At 40.6% G+C, this 22,256-nt stretch overlaps 2 protein-coding genes across 14 annotated transcripts in view; one reads left to right on the top strand and one right to left on the bottom strand.

Annotated features, from left to right (window-relative positions):
• GIGYF2 (GRB10 interacting GYF protein 2) overlaps window positions 1-22,256 on the top strand; it is a 90,585-nt gene that overhangs the window by 25,214 nt on the left and 43,115 nt on the right. For all 13 annotated transcript variants that reach the window (XR_011049889.1, XM_068421019.1, XM_068421016.1 and 10 more), the window contains 2 exons: window positions 3,496-3,607; window positions 4,167-4,207. Coding sequence is in view for 12 of the 13 variants with exons in the window: in XM_068421019.1 (XP_068277120.1) it covers window positions 3,496-3,607; window positions 4,167-4,207 (153 nt within the window). In the remaining variant the exon portion in view is untranslated. The remainder of the gene's footprint in view (window positions 1-3,495; window positions 3,608-4,166; window positions 4,208-22,256) is intronic.
• KCNJ13 (potassium inwardly rectifying channel subfamily J member 13) lies at window positions 10,309-18,634 on the bottom strand. The gene is made up of 3 exons (XM_068421026.1): window positions 18,458-18,634; window positions 11,826-12,306; window positions 10,309-10,931 (listed from the first exon to the last, which is right to left on the bottom strand). The coding sequence occupies exons 1-3, from the start codon at window positions 18,632-18,634 to the stop codon at window positions 10,309-10,311; spliced, it is 1,281 nt and encodes a 426-aa protein (XP_068277127.1).

Below are 22,256 nucleotides of genomic sequence, written 5' to 3'. Positions count from 1 at the left end.
TGAGGTCCTTATTCTGAGGTTTTTAAGAAATCACTGAAATACAAATGACAGAGCTGCTCCATTCAGTTCTTGAATGGGAGGGTTTGTTGACGTATATTGCCCTTGCATTCAATACTTTTTCTATGCAACATCTACACTTAGAAAGTCTGCTCCTCATATGCCAGGCATTTTTTCTGAAGCGACATTCTAAAACAAGCATGTTGTTCTAGATTTATTAGCCACAAAAAAAGCCAAGAAGTGCAGACACAGAATGGCGAACACTGTGCTTATGTGTGCAGTTTTATCCTCTCTGCAAGCATTTTTCATATATTCTGTTATTAGCTCTGTCCTAGCGTGCACTTTCAGGTCCAACTCGTCTACGTAATACTTGCTGAATAACTCGGTTTGTACAACACTGTTTTCCTTAACTAGCCCCTTGCCTCCTGTATTTGGTAGGATCTGTTTTTATGCAGTATGCTTCTCACACAGTGGTCTGCTTGGTTTCTTCTGGAGTTGCCCGTGCACTTCTACAGGGTGCCATGGAATGGGCACATCTTGTCACCCCACCCGGATGGTGTGCCTTGGGAAATGCAGCGGAGGAGGGTGGCAACACAACCAGGGCAAAAGTGGCTTAACTGGGTGCTGTGTGGTACTATGTGGTATCAGTACAGCTGGGAGTTGAGTAGCATGGCCCCACAGGCAGCCTCAAACTGAATTGCTGAGATAATTTGTTTGGCTCTTTTGCAAGGTTATCTTTTAATGCAGACCATTTCGGTGGCTGAGCACAACTGAAATACTGATGAACCGTGACATGGGGGGGGTAAGTGGAGAGAGGTTTCTCAGGCTGTTGTTTCACATACTTTTAAAGCTGCCATAAGCCTTTCTGCTGTTAAAACAAGTCTGATTCTGTTCTTCCCCTTATACAGGACATTTGCTTTATTTGCTGATGAAATCTCCCATATCGCCAGCCTTCTGGCTCTGCTAGTTTTGTGTCTGCTATCAGTAATCAGTGTGCATTCATGCTTGCTCACACTGCAAGGGGAGCACTTCAAATGTTGCTGTCACTCACTGTAAAACAAAACAAAACAAAAAATCAAACAGAAAAGTACAACCAGTTTTGTTTCTGTTGGAAAAGTGTATGCAACTTACCACCTCCACTACCTCAGAGACACGAGATGAGTCAGTGCCTTTGTTCTGTTTTGACTCTGCCTGCCTGTGGCTTCCTCTTGTGAACTGCTTTTGCTTTATCTCCTGTGAGAGGAAGGAAGAGAGCTTTCCTGTAGTGAAGAAACTAGGCAAAGATTGCCATTGCATGAGATGCTTCAAATTTCCTGGGCTTTATTTGTGAAGAATAACAGCTTGGAGTCCTTTTCCAGGATCTTAGGGGACCCATAATGCCTTCACTGAATAAACATTGTGCTACTTTTGATGTTGTATCACATCTTTACTGTTTCTTGCCTTAGCAACTTATTTTGCACTCATGAATATGGTCAGCCTTATAGTGTTGGACTTCTCATAGTGAAGGTATTTGTGTTTCTAGTACAGTCATAGGTCTGATAGTGATCTCTCTGCTGCCTGGAGTGTTCAGTCAACTCCTCTGTCTCCACCTGAGTTTGTGTAAGAACAGCTGTGCTGAATCAGGCAAGAGCTCCTTTAACTCAATAGTCTGGCTCTAGCACAGCCAAAAGAAGACACCTTGGCAAGAGAATAAGGACTGTGTAAAAATACAAAGATGAAGCATCATCACGTATGTGCTCAGCTTCCAGACATTTGCAGCTCAGTGCATTTCCTGAGCCAGTTGTGGTCTGTTTATTAAATCTCAGTGTATTTATCCTTCAGTTTTGTCCAGTCTCCATCTGAACGTACCCAAAACTCTGGTAAGGAAGTCCACATCTCTGGGACAAGGAGGTCTACCATTGAACTGCTTTGCTGGTGCTAGGAACAGGATAGTTTTGTCCAAAGAGGATATTTAAATCCCGTTTCTGAAGCAGAAGGAGAAAATGTACAGATGTCAACTTTGTGGCTTCCTTATACACCCTGCAGCCTGTGCTGCCTGATATGGAATTGGTGTGTATTTGAGGAGCCTGACTGGATTGTACGGGGATCACTTTTCTTTTTCTCTGCCTGGAAAGCAACTTTTTTTTTTCCCCCCAAGAGATGTGTAGAATAGTAGAGAAACTGTTGCAGCTGCCTTATTTCCATTTTTTTAGAGCCTCTTTTCATAAGACTCTGAAATATGGTACAATTCCTTGATGCATCCAGAGGTCATTAGATTGTAAGTGTAGAAGCTTGTTATCATTACTTCCTTGAGAAGATTGCAGAGACTGGAGTCCATTCTCAAGGTGTTTATTCCCTGTTTCACCTGGTCATTCTGTCTTATTCCTCCAGATTCCTGGCCAGGTTTGCACCTCATCCTTTGAGGTGTTTGTTTTCTTGAAGCCAGGAAGAGAGAAATACGAAAGGATTGAGGTTTGTGATAGTTTCACAGCCAAGAATTCACTTCATCAGGTGCTTTTTAGGTTCTGGGACTTGACTATAGAGACTGCGTGTGTATGTAGGCAAGGAATTATCCTGACAGCCAGCTGATTGATGTGTTTCACTTGTCTTCTTCCCCAGAGATCCTTGGAATGGTAAGCTAGCTGATAAAACCCCTCCTTCTGCTGTAGCACTTTGGGAAGCAGTGTTTATCTTTTGTAGATCTGGAAACTTCACCCCAGCCATTAATCTCACCAGTGCTGGAAGCTATCTTGAAGGTCTGGGGATGTGTGTGGGTGTTTGTTTTTCTGTTGTGTTTTTAACTTTTTTTTTTAACCAAACACCCCACGCCTACCCAAACACTGAAGATGTGCTTCAAGATGCTTTACTTGAGAATACATCTGTAACTTTTTGGCTTGAGGCCTGATACTTGGTAGCCACCTACGGAGAATCATGTCTTGAAAAAGTGAAGAGGATAATTTTTATTCTGTAGCTATTGGGGTTCTTCATGCTGTCCTGCCTTATACCCTTCCTGTGATCCTTCTTTTCTCCCCACTGCTCCTGGGGGAGATTTCTGCTGGGAATCACTAGTGGTGAAGCTTCCTTCTCCCTTATTAACCTTGACAGCAGTAATTATGAGTACATCTGCAGGGCAGTATCGTTGTGCTGGATTCTGCTGTTAAAAGCAATCTGATTTTTACGAGTGTAAAGTACACGTGTGCTGTGTGGATGTTGTGTGAACAGTGCATGCTTGTTTGGTAATTTCTGTTGGGTAAGTATCTGTTTTCTGTGTTTTTCTGCATAGTATTTATTTCAGAATTGTTTGCTTGTTCTTCTGTCTGATCTTTTGCTTCTTGATAAGAATTTTTACATAAGACTCTTTCTTCAGTCTTTGTTCCTTTTTCCCTTTGCCCCACATAATTTCACAGGGGCTTAAGACTGCAAGATTAGTTCACAGGGACAACAGGAAAGGGAAACCTACCTGATTCTTTCAACCTCTATTATTATTTGTACAAACACTTGTGTTTTTTGTCTTTTCAGGCAGAGGCCGAGGAGAAAGCGGTTTCTACCAAAGAAGTTTTGATGAAGTGGAGGGTGGATTTGGGCGAGGAGGGGGCAGGGAAATGCACAGATCACAGAGTTGGGAGGAAAGGTAACAGAACTCGAGCCCTTAAAGTTTTTTACGTACATCTGCCTAGCTTCTGCTTGTGCCTTTTGACTTCATAAAAACACTTTAAGAAAGGTGATTAGGTGTATCTGTGAGTGGAGTGTCTGAATTTCTATGATGGAGTCAACACAGTAATGTCGATAGCAACTCAGGAGCAAGTAAAAGAGTATTTTTGCAAAGAACTTTTGTGCTGAGTTCCTGGGAAGAAGGAACTACTTTAAGAGAATATGAATTAATGACAGTTGCAGTGGAAATGATGGGTGAAAATATGGACTGCTAAAGGATTCACTTCAGTGTTAGTATCAACATTGTTGACAGTATGTAGGGTCACATTTCAAAACAAAACTAGTTGCCAAAGGCTGTGTGTGCATCAGTGTTCCTGAAAATTTCAGTTGTCACTTGGAACTTTAAAGATACTGTCCCTCAAGCTCTGATTTTAAAAAAGCCCCCTGCTAAGTTAAAAAAAAAAAAAAAAAAAAGCCATACCTAAAATGAGTGGAGCAGTTCCAAAACCTTATTTGAAACTTCTGTTCTGCCTTTCTAGGGGAGACAGACGCTTTGAAAAACCAGGGCGAAAAGATCCAGGTATGGTTTTGTTACTGTGTGGGCAGAAAATGGGAGGGAGAAGCAGGGTGTGTTTTGGGGAAGGGACCTATATGTACATAAACCTTTCTTATTACTCCAAGTGTATTGTTGATACAAGATACATGATACAGTGCCAGGTTACCTAAATACATTGTCAAAGTGTTGTTTTTCTTATTTTGTGTTCTTTTCACTATTAGACATTTAAATATTTTCGATAAGAAAAATCTGCAGTAAGTAGGTTCTGTTTATTCAATTAAGATGTGATGTCTACAGCTGAAACTACATTCCTGTACCTTTGTGAAAAGAGTCTGTACTGATTAACAGGTGTTACCTGGCCTCCTCTATTTTGGTACCTAGGACTTCTGGACCATGTGAACTGTTAATTTTTTGAGCACTTGTTAGTGTGAATTAGATCCCAACAGCAATGTTTTGAGGTTCCCATACTGATGGAATTACTGTCTGTCAAATTAGTTTATCATCGTACAGATCTTCTGTTAATTTGGGTTATCATCTGGTCCCCCTCTTTGCCTTTCCTCTCCTGTTTCTTAAATGCTTCACACTGTCCACATTCAGGCAGAACACTGGATCCTTAATTTTGACCCAGTATGTCTGTTTGAACATTCAGCTGAACTTGGAGAGGGTTGTCTCTTAGAGTTGGAACATACCCGCTCTGTACTCTGAGAGTGGTAAGAACGTTCAAGTTCTCCTCTGTCAACTTATATTGCAAGTGTAGTGATTTCTGCTTCGGGGGATCATGCATTGATTGTTCTCTGGTATGACTTTACTCTTTCTCTGTGGTGTGTTGCCACATGCATGTACCACAGCTGTGCTTAGTGAGAGGTTTTGTACTAGTAAAACCTTGCTGACAATGAGTCTTGCCTTTTTAGGACCCAGAGGATCTTTTGGTCTTTGCTGAAGGAGTCTTAGCTAAATATCTGCCTTAGTGAATGTGGGTGAGGTGGGTGTTGGTCTCTTTTCCCAGGTAACAAGTGATAGGATGAGAGGAAACAGCCTCAAGTCGTGCCAGGGGAGGTTTAGGTTGGATATTAGGGAAAAATTTCTTCACTGAAGGGATTATCAAGCACTGGAACAGGCTGCCCAGGGCAGTGGTGGAGTCACCATCCCTAGAGGGATTTAAAAGAAGTGTAGATGTGGTGCTGAGGGACATGGGTTAGTGGTGGGCTTGGCAGTGCTGGGTTAATGGTTGGACTGTATCTTAAAGGTCTTTTCCAACCTAGATGATTCTGTGATTCTAAAAGACAATTGCAGGTTGAATTTCAAGACAAGCAAAACCAAAGAGATTCACTTGCAGTTAAAAGTTGACAGGAATGCGTTTTAATCCCTGCTTAGCTGTCAGTATTTTTTTAGTGAGAGTAGCATATGTTGCCATTTTAATAATGTTCCAGACTACCATGGTGGCGCATGCCTTAGGAGTCTTACATTACCATGTTTGCTTTCAAAGCCCTCCCAGTTCTCTCTCCATGTAGGAATTGATTTTCATAGATTTTTAAAGAGTACTTTTATTTTTCTGCTTTTTAAGTTGAAAGTCAACACAAAACTCAGATGTTGCTTGTTTTCCTCATTGTTTCCTTAAAAATAGGTTACTTCTAAAAATAACTTGAGATTGGTCTGAGATTGTCCGTCTTTAAATGCCAGTAGTGAAACTTTGGACTTAGTCTGTCTTTATATTCAGAAACCCTTTGGAATAAAATGAAAATAGGAAAAAATAAGTACTGCTCTCTGCATTTTTTATAAAAGACAAATGGATGTAGAAGTAATACCTACCATGGTTGATTCAATTTTATTTATTTATTTAGCCTCTTCCTGTTCTTCTGATAAAATTACAACACTTGCAGATCGAGACTGTAGAATGTACGGCATTTCTGATTAAGACTGTGATAAAAATATTGCATGTCAGTGTAGGATGAGGTGTATCTCTGAGATGAAATTGAGAAGAACTTACAGTATGCGAGATGTCCTTACTGAAGCTGACTTCTGCCTGAACGTAGGGGTTAATGCTTCACCTGGTACAGAGTGTGTCTTGTTTGTAGCAACTACTAGTGATCATGACTTTGAAATGCATCTTCTGGAACCGTTTTCTAGAGAGGACAGTGTCCCTGTGTGCTTTGTTGGAAGTCCTGGCTCATTGTGAGGGGTGATGTGCTTATGCTCAAATAAGCTTTTGGTAGTACCCGATTGCCTCTCTTAAGTCTCTTGTTCTATTTCTATTCCAGTTTGATCTTATTTGGCGAAAAGCTCTGTAGCACGGTATGATAGAGACAAGAGACCTGCAATTTTTCTGAAGTTTTAATAGAAAAAAAATTGTTTTAACAGTAGTAATTTATGTTTGCATATTGCGATGTTAGAGACTAATGTCCTGTAAGTGGGAGGACCATTTCTCTCCTCTTTACTTTCAAAGAGAAGGTGGAGAGCACAAATATTAACAGAAGGTTTTGGTCTGTTTTGACTTGAGCCTTAATTAATGAACAAATGGTTACTGTTATGTAAAGGCTTTCCAGTGACAAAATATTGAGTGTGAGGTAGGGATACAGATGTGCCAGAAGAAGTCCCACATTAATACCAAGCACTAGTGTACCACACAGAGCAGTGGAAGCAGAAAGAGCTTGACATGCAATTTATAATTCAGACTAACATGCTTTAGTAGATGCATGTATTTGTTTCTGTTACCCTGGTTAAACTCCCTAGTTTAGGATTTTATTCTCTTAATTTTATTGTGCTTCAATTTCATTGCGCTTTTGTAGGGCCTTGGATTAGCCTCAAATTACATAATTTACTGAGCTGCCAGCTTTTTCATATTCCTTGTTCTGGGGGATCACATTACAGAATTGATAAGAGATCAAATATTGAACTCTTCTGGGCATTCATAATGGATGACAATGCAAGAACCCTTCAATTAAAAATCATGAGATTAAAAAAGTAATAGACCTTCAACAGAGTTACTTCTCAAATAAGATCAATGTGCTGTTCTTAAAAATCAATTATTGCTTTTTCAGTGCTCACAACAGTTTGCCAGTTCTCATTTGACTGATTCTCAGCATAACCAGTATCTGTTCCTGGTTTCGGTATAGAAACTGAAGATGCACAAAGTGTTTGGGAGTTCCTGTTGCTGATTGTCACAGTTCCGACAGACTTCATGGAGAACCCAAATCGCTTCAGGAAGGCTGAGGCCATTAGCAGTGAGAATGAGCCAGCCGTTTTCTTGATCATGGCTGCCTTTTAGAACTGCACAAAAGCTGCTTAATTTACTGTGCAGCGTCTTGACTAATACTGACTTAGTAGCTGAGGGGATTTGATTAGTTACCAGCAATTACACACTGGTAGTAAATAATTGCGATGTAGGTTGAACAAGACATTTAGTAAGTCAGTTGTGGAACCTGAGTGAATTCTGTTTAGTGTGTATTTTTTGATTGGGTTAAGAAGACTTGAATATAAAAATGGTGTTCAAGCGACTGTAAAAAGGATGTTGAATTTCTTTGAATCGCACTTTCCTTTCTCTGCATGGCTTGTTTTTCTTCCCTACCTCAATAGCAAGAAGTGCATCCAAAGGAGGTTCATCACCATCTTGCTTTTGCTATGTTAAAGCGTAGAGTGCATTTTTTTTGCGTCAGAGCCTATCAGCAATTTTTCTAGGCTTGTAGTCTGATTTGGGCCATGGCATATTTCCAGTACTTCATGAGACAGCCATGGTTCACCAGTTCTCTGGAGCTGTAAAAGCAATAGGGGTGTTTTGTCTACCCCTTGTTCTGCAGCTGTTCTGAAATAACTACAGTTGTGTCTGTCTGTCTAATTTGCTTCTGTAGTATTCTTCAGCTTTACATTCCAGGATGTAATATTTGAAGATTGCATTTACTGTATACTAAACATGTTTTTTCTTTTACTTCCTGCTGTACCCCCTTTTAAACCAAATCTGTAAATGGAAAATTATTTAAAAAACAGGACAACTTTGAGGTCCCAAGTCATTTGGAAACCAAAGGAAGCAGCCCACTTTGACTAGATGTTACCTGAGATTAAAAATAGCTTTTTATAACTTTGGCTCTAAGTGGTGAGGTTATAGTACTGTCCTGTTGGGATTATACATCTGAATTTTAGACCAACTGGTTTATCTGAGACTGGAGTATGTGATATATGGGAAAAGCAGTGCCTCACCCAGAGTACTGCTCTCTTTCCTTAATAGTTATTTCAGACTTGACACAGGAATCTGTTCTACTGCTCTTGCAGTGGTTCTTAACTTGTAGGACTCTTGTCAATGCATAGTATTGGTAGAGCATGTGGAAGTAACCCTTGCAAGAAATACTTTATAAAGTTATTGCTAGTGATGGGAGGCTGGAAAAGGGATCTCTAGACTGCTATGGGTCAGCAGCTAAGAAAAGTAGGGATGAAAGCAGTGTCACTTGATAGTGTGTTGCTCTGCAAATTCCACAATATTAGTGAATACTTCTACATAAAATTAAATTTTAAAGAAGAGATTTTGAGAGTATATGTAATAAAACCAAATCAGTCTGAAGTCTGGAATGCAGGGAGGGAATACTTAAACAATTTTGGAACTAGAGCTGAGTTGCAATGAAAATGTGGGCCTTCTGCCAAGTTCTCCTTCCCTGTGTGAAATGCTGCTGTGAGGCTGCTCCCCGTGTCCCCAGACTAAGACAAAGTAGCTTTTTTCCTAACCTCTTTTGGGATGTCAACACCCCTAACTGAAGTGTTTTGGGGCTCGAGGAGAATTCAGTTAAACAGTATCTCATCAGGTATCTTCGGACCATTTTTCCTGCTGCTGACCACTTCCCTGACGTTAAAAGGAAGCCTGTTTGGTAGGGTGCTATGCTGTTGTCCATGAAAGTTGGTGTTTGTGCCGTCTTGGTTTCTGGGAAAAGCCTTTTACCTTTGAAAGATAACTTTATTTTGATACTTGACTGTTCAAGTTTGAGCACGTAATAGACACTGCTTTTGTTGAGAGCTTGGAAATAATTATCCATCATTCTGTTTATCCTTTAGCTTCCTAAATTATTTAGGAGCTTCAGAACAATGTCTTAATTGTAGTGGGTTTATCAGGCACTTAACTACAAAAGTCTCATGTATAGTTTGTTTTAATTTTTTTATTTTAAAATTGATTCATGTGTCTCTATTTTTGTGCTGTGTGTACAGGTAAATATTGATATTAAAAAGCATAAAATATAAATGGATGCAGTTCTACTTCTCGTATATAGTGCATCCTTCTGGGTCGAATCTACTTGAGACAAGGAGTGCAAAGGGGAGAACATGTGGAATGTATGGTCCTGTAAAAAAAAAGTACATTAATTCATTTAGAATAGTCTATTTTCCACTGCTAAATAATTTATTCAGTGTGTCCAAATATGAAAAAATTTCCACTGCAGCATTTGTTATATACATCAAGATTGTTTGATAGTGTCTTCATAGACCTGTCTTGAGATGAGATGTTCTCCTCTTATTTGGCAGAATGAAGAACTACAGTGAGTATTTACAATTTTGCTTAATAAGCACAGCAGGAGTGCTTTTCACTGCCATGAGACATTGGCAGTACTTTCTAAGAGTGAATTCAGCCATCTGAAAACTGATACAACCCTGTATCCCCAAAGAGTTAAGAGAACAGAAAAATTAGGATCTTGGATGAGCAGTTGCTTATCCCAGGACTGATATGTTTACTGAATGACTCCATATTGGTTTTGACTGAGATTTGTCTTTTGTGTTGTTGTCCACTCTGTCACAAGCTGGTTAATTATGATTTTGGTCAGCTTTGGGAGTTTTGAAGGTCTCTCCTTTCAGGGTCAGTGCAGCTTTAATCATAGTCTGGTGAATTCAGCAGGTAGCTCTTTTAATTTCCAAGAATTAGTACTGTGATTCTTCTACCTGACTGTGTCCTGGATGGTTAATCCAGCCTCTGCTCTGCTTACACCAGCACACTAGTTCTCTTTACTCTGCATATCATGTTGTAATCAAAAGGATGGGAGTACAAGAGGAAGGGTCAGTAGAAGATGGCAGGGCAGACAAGGAAGGAAGGTTGTAAATGGAACCTGAAAGTTTAATGTAAATAATTAAAAAAGCACAAAGTTCAAAGTCTGCTCTCTCTATTCTGTGAGGCCAGTCTCGGAGAGCTGGAAGCTGTCGGCGTGCTGTCCATTGATGCGGATCTCCTTGTCAGTCCTTTTCGGACTCTTTGAGTCAGCTGCAGTTGGGAGCTCAGGAATAGTCTTGTCAAAATTCTCCATCTTGATCTGATATTCACCTTTGGCGTTGCGGGCTAGCATGGAGGCGAAGCGATGGTACAGCATGATCTCTGAGGGGAGGTAGGATGTTCTCCTTTGACAGATTTCTCCTGTGCCCTCCTGCACAGCTGACAGAAAGATGACCAGCTCAAAATGGTGGGCAGCTTCTCTTTGGAGGAGAGCAGCCAGGGGGCTGGATGGAGTGATAGAGTGGTAGTAGGTCAGTGGAAAGATGAAAAAAGGGCACTCGTCGGAAGTAACGCTGTCTAGGTGGAAGTCAACACTAGTTTGGTGCAGCTGCCCATTCTCTTGTTCTTGGTAAAGTAGAGCAGAAATCTGGACACAGGTCAGTGGGCTGGAGCGCGTGTTGGCCACCTGGAACATAAGGTATGGCTTCCCCTCGGTGTGTGTCACCACGGCAGAGCGGGTGAAGCGGATGGAGAACGCCCGATTCTTTGGTCGGGCGATCTTTGCCACAAAAGCACCTGCATCATGGAGAAGAACAAACTGAATATGAGCATCGTGTCTGGGTTGGTCCCCTGCGGCCTCTGAGCCCTGTGAAACAGTCCAGAGGAACAGAAGCAGCCTTGGGTGGACATGATCTTTCTAGCCTCAGCCTGCATGTTTGAAAACTGCTAGGCTTGTGTCAACACTAACCCATTTTTTGTTTAAAAAGTACAGCTTTCCTAAAATGCTGCTTCTTCTAAACTATGTTCACTTACTAATATTTGGAGAGTGAACTGTAGCTGTAGGGAGGAGAGCTGTTAGCTTGCCCTGATTTACTGTAATTGGTAGTAGTACCTGATTTTGGTATTTCTGCTGCTGGAGAAGCTCTTTCTTAATACACAGTGAACTAACCTGTGTATTTTTCAAGTCTGTTGAAATACTTTAAACCTGAAAATTATTTTAAATAACTGAAAATACCTCGAAATAGCTGTGACATTGTAAAAATTTTCATTATATCGGGTACTGAGGAGTACTTAAACGCTGAGTTAAAGATCAACAAAATTACTTCAGCTAGACAAAAGTAAACCTTAAAACTATTAATAAAACCAAATTGACTTTAAATATTGTAATTCCATGGAAAAAACTGAGAGATAATGGTATAAGAAATAAGTGATTGAGAGTGATAAGCGGGGAGCTGCCACAAGTATTGGCCAATGAATAGTGGAACTCTTAAGTCCAAGTCTTGGTATCACTTAGTTTGTCTTTTGTTAATGAAAGGTGTTCAACTTTTGCTACTACGTAGCTGAAATCTCATCATCCTTGTTGTGACTTAGTTGTTCTTTCAGATATGAGTATGATCACTATTTCTAGCTCAATTTCTTAAATCTAATTGTTACACCTATTCTATCTGAAGATTAAATATGAAGCATTACCTGTGATGAAGGCTTCTAGCATGAGCCCCAGGACCATCTGTATTGCAAGCAGGGCAATAGCACTGGGACAGTCCCCGCTCGGGAACATAGTGCCGTAACCAATGGTGAGTTGCGTCTCCAGCGAGAAGGAGAAAGCAGCTGTAAAACTGGTGATGTACTTGACACATATAGTGTGGTTGTCAGGTGGAGCATCATGGTCCAGCTCCAGGTCCCCATTCATCTCGGCCAGCAAATACCAAAGCACTGCAAAGACTAGCCAGTGAATGACAAAGGAAGCCGAAAAGACAAGCATCATCCATCTCCAGCGCATGTCCATCAATACTCCCCATGCATCTCGGAGGTATGCCAGACTTTTTCCTTGGGCACCATCCATCTGGAATGTGCTGTGTCCATCCTTAGTGACCATCCTCAGGTATCTGTGGGTCAGGAGGGGAGCACTGGATTTGGTGTTATTGCTCTCCATCATATCTGTTCTCATCTTCTGGAAAAGGCAAAAAGGAAAAAAATCTGATACACTGCAGCGTGTTTATATTTTGCCTAATGTTCACAGTTTCTGACACATCAGCAGGGGTCAAAATACTGCAGCCAACAAAGGAGGGCTTATACATTGCAATCCAGAGAAGATTAAGTCAGGAGCCTGGAGAGGAATTTACCACTGTTTGTGGTAATACTTTGCTAGAAAAGATTAAGTTTAAAACTCTGACTGCTTCTCAGATTTTCCCTGCTTAGTTGTTTAAATATAACTTTCGTACTTTACATTCCTAAATTTACATTTGAGTCACATGCTTTGGTTCTTTAGGGGTGAGTAGGATGGGGTTAGGCATGCTGCATCTGAAAAGTAACTGAATTTTGTCTGATTATATCAGGTTTTGTAACTTCTTTTTAGCAGAGTATGAGAGTTTACTGATACTGATATGAATACTAGTAACAATAGTACTATGGAAATAATATTTATTATATTATTTCTCTGACATGTTTATGCATTTTAGGGCAATACTGTAGTTTACCTACTAGCCCTTTCAGACTTTCCTAGCTCAGGAAATGGCTACTGTCTGCACCCACCATGTCCAGTTAAGCAGAATTACAGTATTCAGGGCAGAGCTGCTTCTGAGAGTCAGGCTGTTTATATAAGGATTGGGGAAAAAGAGGGCAGGAGACCAATACTGAAAATATACTGTGATAGAACTTGAAGTTTAGTCTGCCTAAGCAGTGTATTTTTTTATTAGCGACCAAATAAGAAAATAGGACAGCAAGTGTATGGGAATTAAGGGGTGAGGGTGGAATTGTGGGAAGCAAAATGGATACTTGTAGGTATTTGACATGTTAGGCTCCTGTGTTTACTTTTAAACCTTGAAACTTGCCAAACTTGTCAGAGATGCTGAGTGTCTTTTGAAAAGACACTGGCTACTGGAATCCCTACATTTTATAGATACTGAATGTTTAAGTTCACCTGGGACAGATTAAAATAAATAGGGGTTCATGTAAAATTAAAGTGTGCAACCTACTTAGAAGGTTGTGAGGAACCTTGATTATAGAACAGAGTATTTTAAAGATACATATAGATTTTGCAAGTCATAATTATACATGGTGTATTTAGTAAATTTTGTATGTTTCTCATCATTTTTTCCCTTTCTCTGAATTATGTCTGTTTCAGTGTATAATACAAGTGTACAAACAGGCTAGAGGAATCAGGTTTTTTGCCCCAAAGGATCTGTCTTAGTTCTGTCTTGAAACACATTAGATCTAAGGATCTTGAACTTCAGAATGAATTTATGAAAGGTGAAAATCTTTCCTGTGATCTTTGATCCTGTAAACCAGCAGTTCTCATGACTGTTTACTTGATATTGATACCAAATTTTAGTAATTACAAAACATTCTCTTTTACTTGTGCTTAATGCATACTGAAGTATGAGAACTGACATCACAGTCACTATTAGCTAGATTTTGACTTTCCTTTCCTTCTGTAGGTTCTCAGAACTACCCAGCTATTTCTCCTATCCATGCTGTAGTCAAAGGACATAGAGTAGATGATGGCCTGAGTGGACTTTGCTGTCTTCCCACTCACTTTTGTTTTCCAATTCTCATCTCCTAGAAGGAATATTTCAGAACCACTCCCTGTGCCAAAGAGTACAGTGGGCTTTCTGAGATTCTCCTGGTCAATAGTACCAGGCTGCTTTTCTTGGGGGATTCTGATCATAGTCCATTCAATTTATAGCATGATCCCCTGCCCAGCCCCTTCATCTGAGTTTGATCTTTGGTCTCCTATAGAGCTCTCTAAATGGCAGTTCTAAGTCTTGCTGCACTGTTATGGAATTTACAATAACCTGAATACAATTTTAAATGCTTCAGGAGCCTGATGAGTGGTGACTTGCCTGTAGAGCAGAGTTGTGCTAAGATTTAGAAGAGCCCTTCTGGATGCCTTGAAGGAGCTGGAAAATGGGCATCTCTGAATGGGAAGGATGTTGGGGACCATGCTCAAAATGAGCTGTGGACAATGTCTTGGTTTTATCATCTTAGAATAAGCAGTACGTGGAAGCAGCACTCCTTTATTTGAATAGAGGAGAACACTTACAGAGCAAAATGCCTCTGGGTGGTAAACCTCATGCATTCTTGAAAAAAAACCCCAACAACCACCTAGTGTGTTTGTGTAAATTCTTATGGTACTTTGAGGGCAGCCTCGTAGCCTCCAAGTAATTTGGGTTTGCAAAACAAACATATGCTGGGAGAATGAATCTGATCCTGACTGACTGGTGACAGAAGCCTTTTCTGCAGTGTTCCATACATCAAGTATGCTTTTTTTCTTTTAATGTGGTACATTTTTCTTGGCTGCGCTTCAGCCCTTTCACACATCAATGATAAGGTAGCGTGCTTGAGTGGTGCAGACAGCAAAATGCTATCAGCATTGCAGGGTCTCAATTTTGTTGATAAGTGATTAATCACTTTATGTTGACTTAAAGCTCCGAAAAAATCTAGTCAGTGTTCAACATCAGGTTGTTGGGGTCCTTTTCTATGGAGGAGGATCCATTACTGACAGATTTCAACGGTACTTGAGAAAGAGGACGTCCATTAGCCTTCAGCAGCACGTTTCCCAACAGTCCTGTGTCTCTGCTCCTTGAGACTCCAAACAGAGGAATTTGCCTGCTGAGCTTAACCAGCTTACTGCTCTAGTCTCACTTGAGACAGTCCTCTGATTTTTCTTGTCTAGGACTGTTTAAAATATAAGGTATCTAATTCGATGGCAGTGATAGCATTGGAAGTATGTAAGCTGGAGTTCCAGAACTGTTTTTTCTTGCAAAAGCTGTTGTTGGCTTTAAGAGCCGCAAGTCTCAACTTTTTGGGATGGGAAAAATGGGTAAGAAAATGCAAATAGGCTCTGAGAGCAATGCAGCTGGTTTAGAATAAGAGGTGAAAGAACAGCTGCTCTGTGAGAAATGGTTCACTTGGGCTGGAGGATCGATCCTCTATTCTCAGACGCACAGTCAACTTAAGAGTAGATGTGACTTAGAATTTAAGAAGAATTATTGTCTTCTGTCTACTACTTTCCTTTCACACTGTAGTAAAAAAATATAAATACCTTCTTCCCCTGTTAGTGATAAATTAATGAAGTTGTAAAGTACAATTTGGCCCATCTGATCCAATCCCCTGCCCAGCATTGTCTTTGGTGTCCCCACATTAATCCCAGTTTCAAACAGTATGTTTTAGGAAAGACATGCAGCCTTGACTTGGAAAGAAGAATTCTGCATTGTTTGTTGGGGAATACTCATTGCCACTGCTAAATACATACTGTGTTTCTAATCCAGATTTGTTAAATGTCATCTCTTAACTTTATGTTAATGCTGTTTGTCTGGTTTTGCTTTTCCTGGCTCCTGACTTGTGAAACTGTTGTAGCTTTGGAGTGCTGCTTCTTCCATCTCCCAGCTGATAGCCCTTGACTGGAAAGGCAGGAACTGTCAGAAATGACTTTTCTAAACCTCTTTTGGCATGTTGACCAGTCTTTTGTCATGCATTCAGTGTGTCTAATCCTTCCTGTTTCTAGTCTATTGAAAATTAAATGGTTATCACCAACTCCAGTGTGTATGTCAGTTCTTAGCTTGTTTTTTTAGTTTCTTTACCGCCATTGTCCCTCATTCTGGCTTATTTTTTCTATACACTTTTCTAAGACATGTCAAGGTAGGGTGAGTACTACATTTCTAAATCAAAGTCACAGTTTCCCTGTTCCTAGCAGTCGGACAGGTTCTAAACTGGCCTGGCTTGCTACTTTTATGTGTAATAAAACCTTGCCTTACGGCTGTAGGATATCGCTTGCATTTCTGAAATTCATGATCCGGCACACTGATCTCCCACGCTTTGCCTTTTTGATGGAGATCTTCCTTGTGTTGTAACAGCTCTGTGTTACATTGCTGCTCCATGCCACCATATCGCTTCCCTTTGCTTTTCTCTTGCTTAGCGTTTCCCTTGACAGCAGGAAGCTCAGCTGTTAAGACTGGTGGGATTGCAGGGGGTCTCACTTGCAGCAGTGTCTTCCTTTTCTTTTTGTTTGCCTTCTCAGCTGAAGGGATTTAAAGTGACACTTCCAGCCTGTTTTCAGCTCAGTACACTCAGGCATCTGCAACCCTTTTAGGAACCTGAATGCCTTTACGTGGAGCTGTGTTCCCTGGAGACGTCTGCAGTGCTGCCCTACCTGCCCAACTTCTACTCTTAACAAAATCTGTTCTAATTGACCTTGGAAGGGATTTGAGGCAGTTTATAGTGCACTGCTTCATTATGACAGCAAAGTAGTCAAGAGGACCTGCGTTTGCTGGGAGTAACTGCAAAAACTGCTTACAACTGTAGCATAATTTGAAGATTTATTAGAACCCAGGTGGTGCTGGCATGCTGCTCGGGGAGCGTACATTCCCTCTTTACTTGACCTGGGTCCACATAATCTTCTACTAGTTTCAGATTGAACATCATCTCTGTCCTCTAAGCTGTGACCATTCAGATGCGTTGCTGCCTCTGCACTTTGCAACAAGAACAAACTCCGTTTATCATTTTTTTTAAAAGGCACTTTCATGCAATTAAAATCTCAGTATTGTTATTTTTAGTTTGAATGGCAATCCTTGCTCTGTCATTAACAGTAGGAAATTGAGGTTTTTTTAGTATTGATGGCATGACTGGACTGTATAACTTACGTTAGGGCACAATCTTAGAAATGTAGGAAGTAATTCAGTTAAGAGTAACTGCTTTGGTTGAAAGCTTATGCTGCAGCTGTTTGTAGGAGAGTTAAAATTTCAAACATGTTGGTACATCAGGTTTTGTAGCTAATGCCTCATTGAGATGAATGGGAGTAGTTTGTGACAGAACCATTTTTTCCAAACAGTCTGCAGAATTCAGATAACAATTTTCAGGTCTTGTTATGTATGTAAATCTTGTAAAAGTGGGAACTTCAGTTTGTTGAGCCCAAGTCATACTTTTCAAAGCAAGTCCCCCAAAGTATAGCATGCGAGAACTTGTATTTGTGACCATCCGTGACAGTTTACCACAGAATGCACTTTAAAAAAAAAAAAACTCACCAAAATTTTGCTAACATGGGAGAGTATGTCTTACTTTATAGTACAGAAAGCAAGGCTGATTATATACTTGCTTTTTCAGGACATCTGTAATGCTCCATTTTGTGTATAATATATTTTCACATAGTACAACATGCTGAAAATACTGTGAGGGTCCATATGAACTCTAATTATTGATTACGAATTAGCATCTGAGTGGACCAGCTAGTCTGGCCACCTTTAGAGAAACAGAACAACTTTACCAAGACTTTGCTTAGATGTTAAGGCTTTAAAATATGCTAGTGTCTATTAAATCCTTACAGAGAAACTTGGATGCAAATTTAAGTGTTGTTAATGGAGGAGTAAATTTAGAGTTAAGAGGGAGGATATTTGATGTAACGCTGTAGTAATGGAAGTCTGCTACCATCCTTTTTTTTTGTTGAACGTGCTGTTTTTGAAGAGCAGTCCTGCACTATGTGATGCAGACTTTCTAATGGCTTGTCTAGAATGACTTGGGTTTTCTGGGATGTCGTAGTTCGTACTCGGTGCCTGTGCATGGCTTCCTGAGCAGCGTGTTCATAAGCACAGTCAGAATGCATTGGTTGAAAATAATTGGAGGCATGAGATTTAATTAGAAATGATAAAAGCAGGCTTGAAGAGGTGAAGCTCTTTAATTTGTGATGGAACTAAAGTTAAATGCTGAGTTACAGCGAACGCAGCGAGAAGGTGAGGATGTCTTCTTTCATACCCCTTGGCTGGGTAACACCCAGCTAGCCTAGCTGTGGGCTTGCAAGTGCTCCCTGTTTGCGTAGCACTGCAGAGTCTTTCCAGCACTGTTGATCTTGAAAGCTTTCTGAAAAAATATTGCATGATGACTTTGGTTTTGCTCTGTATGCTGTTTAGGACTATGGTCATCTGAGAGAGCATTTTCTTTTTGAGGGGGGGTGGAAATCAGAACCCATTTTGTTTAAGGTGATACTTAATTTAGCAAACTTTAGAAATAAAGCTCTGTGCCCTGAAAACAAGTTCGATTTCTTTGATTAGAGAATGGCAGAACAATTTCTAACCGTACAATAAAAAAGAAAGATTGTTTTGTGTACTTACCAGTCTCTGAAGGGTTTGTGTGCAGGAGAAAAGGAATACCTGGGCTCCAGGAGAAGGACTGGGCTGGTCTTGTGTATTGGTCTCAGCACTGACAAGAAACTTCCCACAAGTGGTTGGTAGAGATCTTTTTTTTTTAAAAAAAAAAAAAAAATTTAAAAATGGGTTTGTATGTCTCATTCCTGTGTTTATAGTGCTGGGGGGGGTTGGTTTTCATCTGAAGCTGATTTGATTGGTCATTTTGCCTGCAGGGGGGCCGGTTAGCTCTGATCATGTGGAAAAGAATGCTGGTTTGTTAGGAGCGTTTCTTTACCCAACACAAACCTTTAGCAGCCAAGGAGAAATCCTCAAACACTTACTTGGAGAAGGGGTGCCTTCCCCTTCACCTCCTTAATCAAGATCATTTTTTAGATTTGTTTAATTCTAAAGTTTTACGTGAAAGTTGAAAAGGCCAAAATTCCCCTGGAAAAGCTGAAGGGAAAAAGTTCCCGTATTGCTGCTGAAAAACACACACTGTTCTCCGATACTTTCTCCCTAACCAGTGTCAACTGCTGTTTGTTTAGGTGAAAAGAGAAACTTGTTTCTCACTGCTGCTTGTTTGGTGCCACCAGCTCCTCTTCTCATGAGGTCCTGAGCTCCTGAGTGTTGATGTTAACAGCAAGGTGGGCTGCAGCTGATGGTACAGCCTATGGTCTCTGGAGGGGGTTGCTGAACTCTAGCTTAATGCTGGTCAGAAGATGTAGATCTGGCCACTTCTCTTCCATCTCCACATTGCTCCTTTTGTGAAAACATGGAATTAATCCCAGGATTTTGCTAAAGCCTAGGAATGGAACAGTGCAGGCTGGGAGAGCTGCTGATTCCATGCAGTAAAGGATACCATTGTCACTTTAGATACTTCTCTCACTCACTTATCAAATGAGAAGAGTTGTTTAGGGAAGATGTTTTAGCTGAACGACCACGCAGAGTGATCAGCACGCTGCACTGCTAGACTGAGCTCTGAGGACAGCTCTGTAATGCAGTAGTATTTCACACTTTTTTTTTTTTTCCCCTTGGTGAGCTGCTGATGTGAGGGCTTTGATCGAACGTCAGATGTAAGAGGATCTGAGAAACAAAGGCTGTGGTTGTTTGCAGTAAAACTACTGAAGGCCTGCTGGGAAAATTATTAATGTAGACTTTCCTGCTTAGGAAACAAAATCCTCCCTCAGTTTTTTTTTTTCTTCTTTAACCTTCCCCCCAACCCTAAATTGCAAAACATTAATTCTTTGCTTCATTAGTATGGAACATTTTAATACATGTTCAGGCACAGCACTGAAAATTGTCATAGGCATAGTGTGACCTTCAGAACCAGGGCAAATAATGTAGTGCAAGGGGACTCCCACCACTGTGGCAAGCCTGGAGGACAACGTGGCTTGCCCTTGACCCTTCTCTCTATACTGCAGCAAAGCTGAACTGCCACTACAGCCAGCCTCTTTTATTCACAAGTAGGTTTTTTTTTTTTACAAGCAGTATTTTCTTACAAACTATATTTTGTGCTGTAGAAAGTACATGGTGTCCAGTCACAGGTTTTCTAATCTGATTCATCTGAATGGATTGAAAATCTGACGCGATCGTACAGCAGATGAAATAGCTACAGTGTGTGATTGCCAGGTGTGTGTTATGGAATTAAACTCCTCTTAATTCCTTTGAATTTACTGTTTCACTCGTGCTCATGACAGTGGGTAATGGTCAATTTAGCAAAAAATACGGAGTGATACTTGAGTAGTATGTCTTTGAGACCTGCTGTTGAGATTAAGATTTTACGGAGAGAGAGAAAATGTGAAGCTAGAAATGGGCATCAGAACTTCTGGTCTCTGTCACTGACTTTGGTTACGAGCGAGTCACTTCACCATGTGTGTGTTCCTGTAGTGTCCCTAGCATGTCAAATGCTGTCCTCATGAGAAGGTAGTCCTTCAGAAACATCATCTTAAGGTCATTTGTTTTTTTCTTCTGTAAAATGAGCTACTAAATTACACATCTAGGCAAAGTTATTTGAATTCCTTTAAAAATGCTAGCTGCAAAGGTTTTTCTTTTTATCCTCCTCTTGAGGAAGTATGTAGCATGCAGCAGAAAGAAGAGAGCAAGTCAAAGCACTCCGTAGACTCCCCTGGTTTTTCCCCTCTTTAGAGGAAACAGTATTGCTGTCAGTCGTCGCTTTCCTGTTTACTCTTTCCAAACAGTGAACATGTCCTAGGAAACGAGGACTGACAGCATGGAGGACAGAAGTTGTTTGCCATTCTGTTAGTAAGTCCTCTTCAGAAACATGTTGCCACGGGCTGTCCCCCAGAATCCCAGCCTTGTTCTCTGCGGTTACTCTCCCTTCAGCTCGGGGTTGCACAGCTGTAGGCTTTTTTGGCTGGATACCACTAGGCGCTATCTGAAGTTTTCTGTAAACACCGTTGCTGGCTCTGTGTCAGACTTGAACAGAGGTGCCCTTTTACTGCTCCTTCTCTTCAGGAAGTCCAGGCAATTAGTCCAAAGCAAAACCATAGATTGCATTTTAGTTTTTTTTTTCATCCTTAAACTGTTGCCAAATACTGACTGTCTGACCTAAATCTTTTCAGCTGAAATGAGTGTTCTCAAGTCTAGGAACAGTTTGCAAAGACAATATGTGAGGGCTTTGGAAGTTATGAATTTATACGTAAGCTCGAGGAGTATTCCTGTATACAGTTTTGTCATAGTCTTTCTGTCACTTGGGTAGCTTGATTTTTCTGATCCTTAACCTGTGACCAGTTTGTATTTGTGAACAACTAGTTTCTTGGCTGGTCTGTCTAATGTTCAAGATCATCTAGTGCCAGATCTGTTTTGACACGTACCTTGCTGTCTTTGAATATCGCTTGCTATCATGTCCTTGTACCAGAAAACTGAAGTATATCACGATATGCTGCATTTTGTCTCTTAATTCCACTGAAGCGTGGCATCAGAACAGTCACCTGATGTGACGCGCTGGAGCGCTGCTGTGTTTAGAAAGGTTTTGGAATCACAGGTGATACCATCCTCAGGTGAATATAATACCGACCCCTTATAATTGATTCTTGACTTGTTTCTTAGATTTCTAATGCTGTAGAATTTAGAGTCAGAGGAGGGGCAGGATCCCACTTGTGCCTCATCTTGTCAAACAGCATTTGATGTTTTGTCACCTCTGTGGAGACGTGTGTTTCAAACCCCACAGCAGCAAATGGTGATGCCATTTTCTGCAAGTTCAGAATACAAAACCTGACTTTGATAGTTCAGTTCTTGGGAGCAAAACTAGCTGTCTTGAGGACTAAGAAAACCTGAGGTGCGTTGGGTTTGCCTATAGCATGTATATATCTGCAGAGGGCTAAGAACATATGGATATTCAGTGGCAAAGTAGACCTCACAGTATTCTTTAGGTAACTTTTTTTTCCTCAGATATTTTTGGAAGATAAATTTTTCTTCTTTCTTGTAGCATTTTAAAAATAAGTTCAGAAAGAATGAGGCATATTCCTTATCGTCTGGGTTTAAGGCTCATCTGGTCTGTTGGATTGCAGCTCTCTCCTGGGCCATTATCTGTGTGTTTTACTTTCAGCTGACTTGGCTCTGTAGCTCCGTCTCCTAGTTTTCTGCTACGTGAAGCCTATCCAACAAGCAGTACCGAGAGGCTTCCCTGCACTTCCTGTTACGTTCTTCTGTGTGACATTTTTCAGAGATCTAAAATGAAAAAAACCCTCCTATATTTCCCAGACTTAGATTTTCTGTCTAGCTTGTTGTCTGTCTTTATTTTCTCTGAAGCATGGGAAAAAAG

This window comes from Nyctibius grandis, chromosome 32, assembly GCF_013368605.1.
Source record: "Nyctibius grandis isolate bNycGra1 chromosome 32, bNycGra1.pri, whole genome shotgun sequence".
In the NCBI taxonomy this organism is placed as follows: Eukaryota; Metazoa; Chordata; class Aves; order Nyctibiiformes; family Nyctibiidae; genus Nyctibius; species Nyctibius grandis.
This window is presented reverse-complemented; position numbering and strand designations above follow the sequence as displayed.

Coding starts and splice junctions, on each gene's coding strand:
- KCNJ13 (XM_068421026.1), bottom strand. CDS start 18,634: ATGAGACATACAAACCCATTTTTAAATTTTTTTTTTTTTTTTAAAAAA. Junction 12,307..18,457: donor CACAAACCCTTCAGAGACTG/GTAAGTACACAA, acceptor TGCCTTTTCCAG/AAGATGAGAACAGATATGAT. Junction 10,932..11,825: donor GCTAGAAGCCTTCATCACAG/GTAATGCTTCAT, acceptor TCCATGATGCAG/GTGCTTTTGTGGCAAAGATC.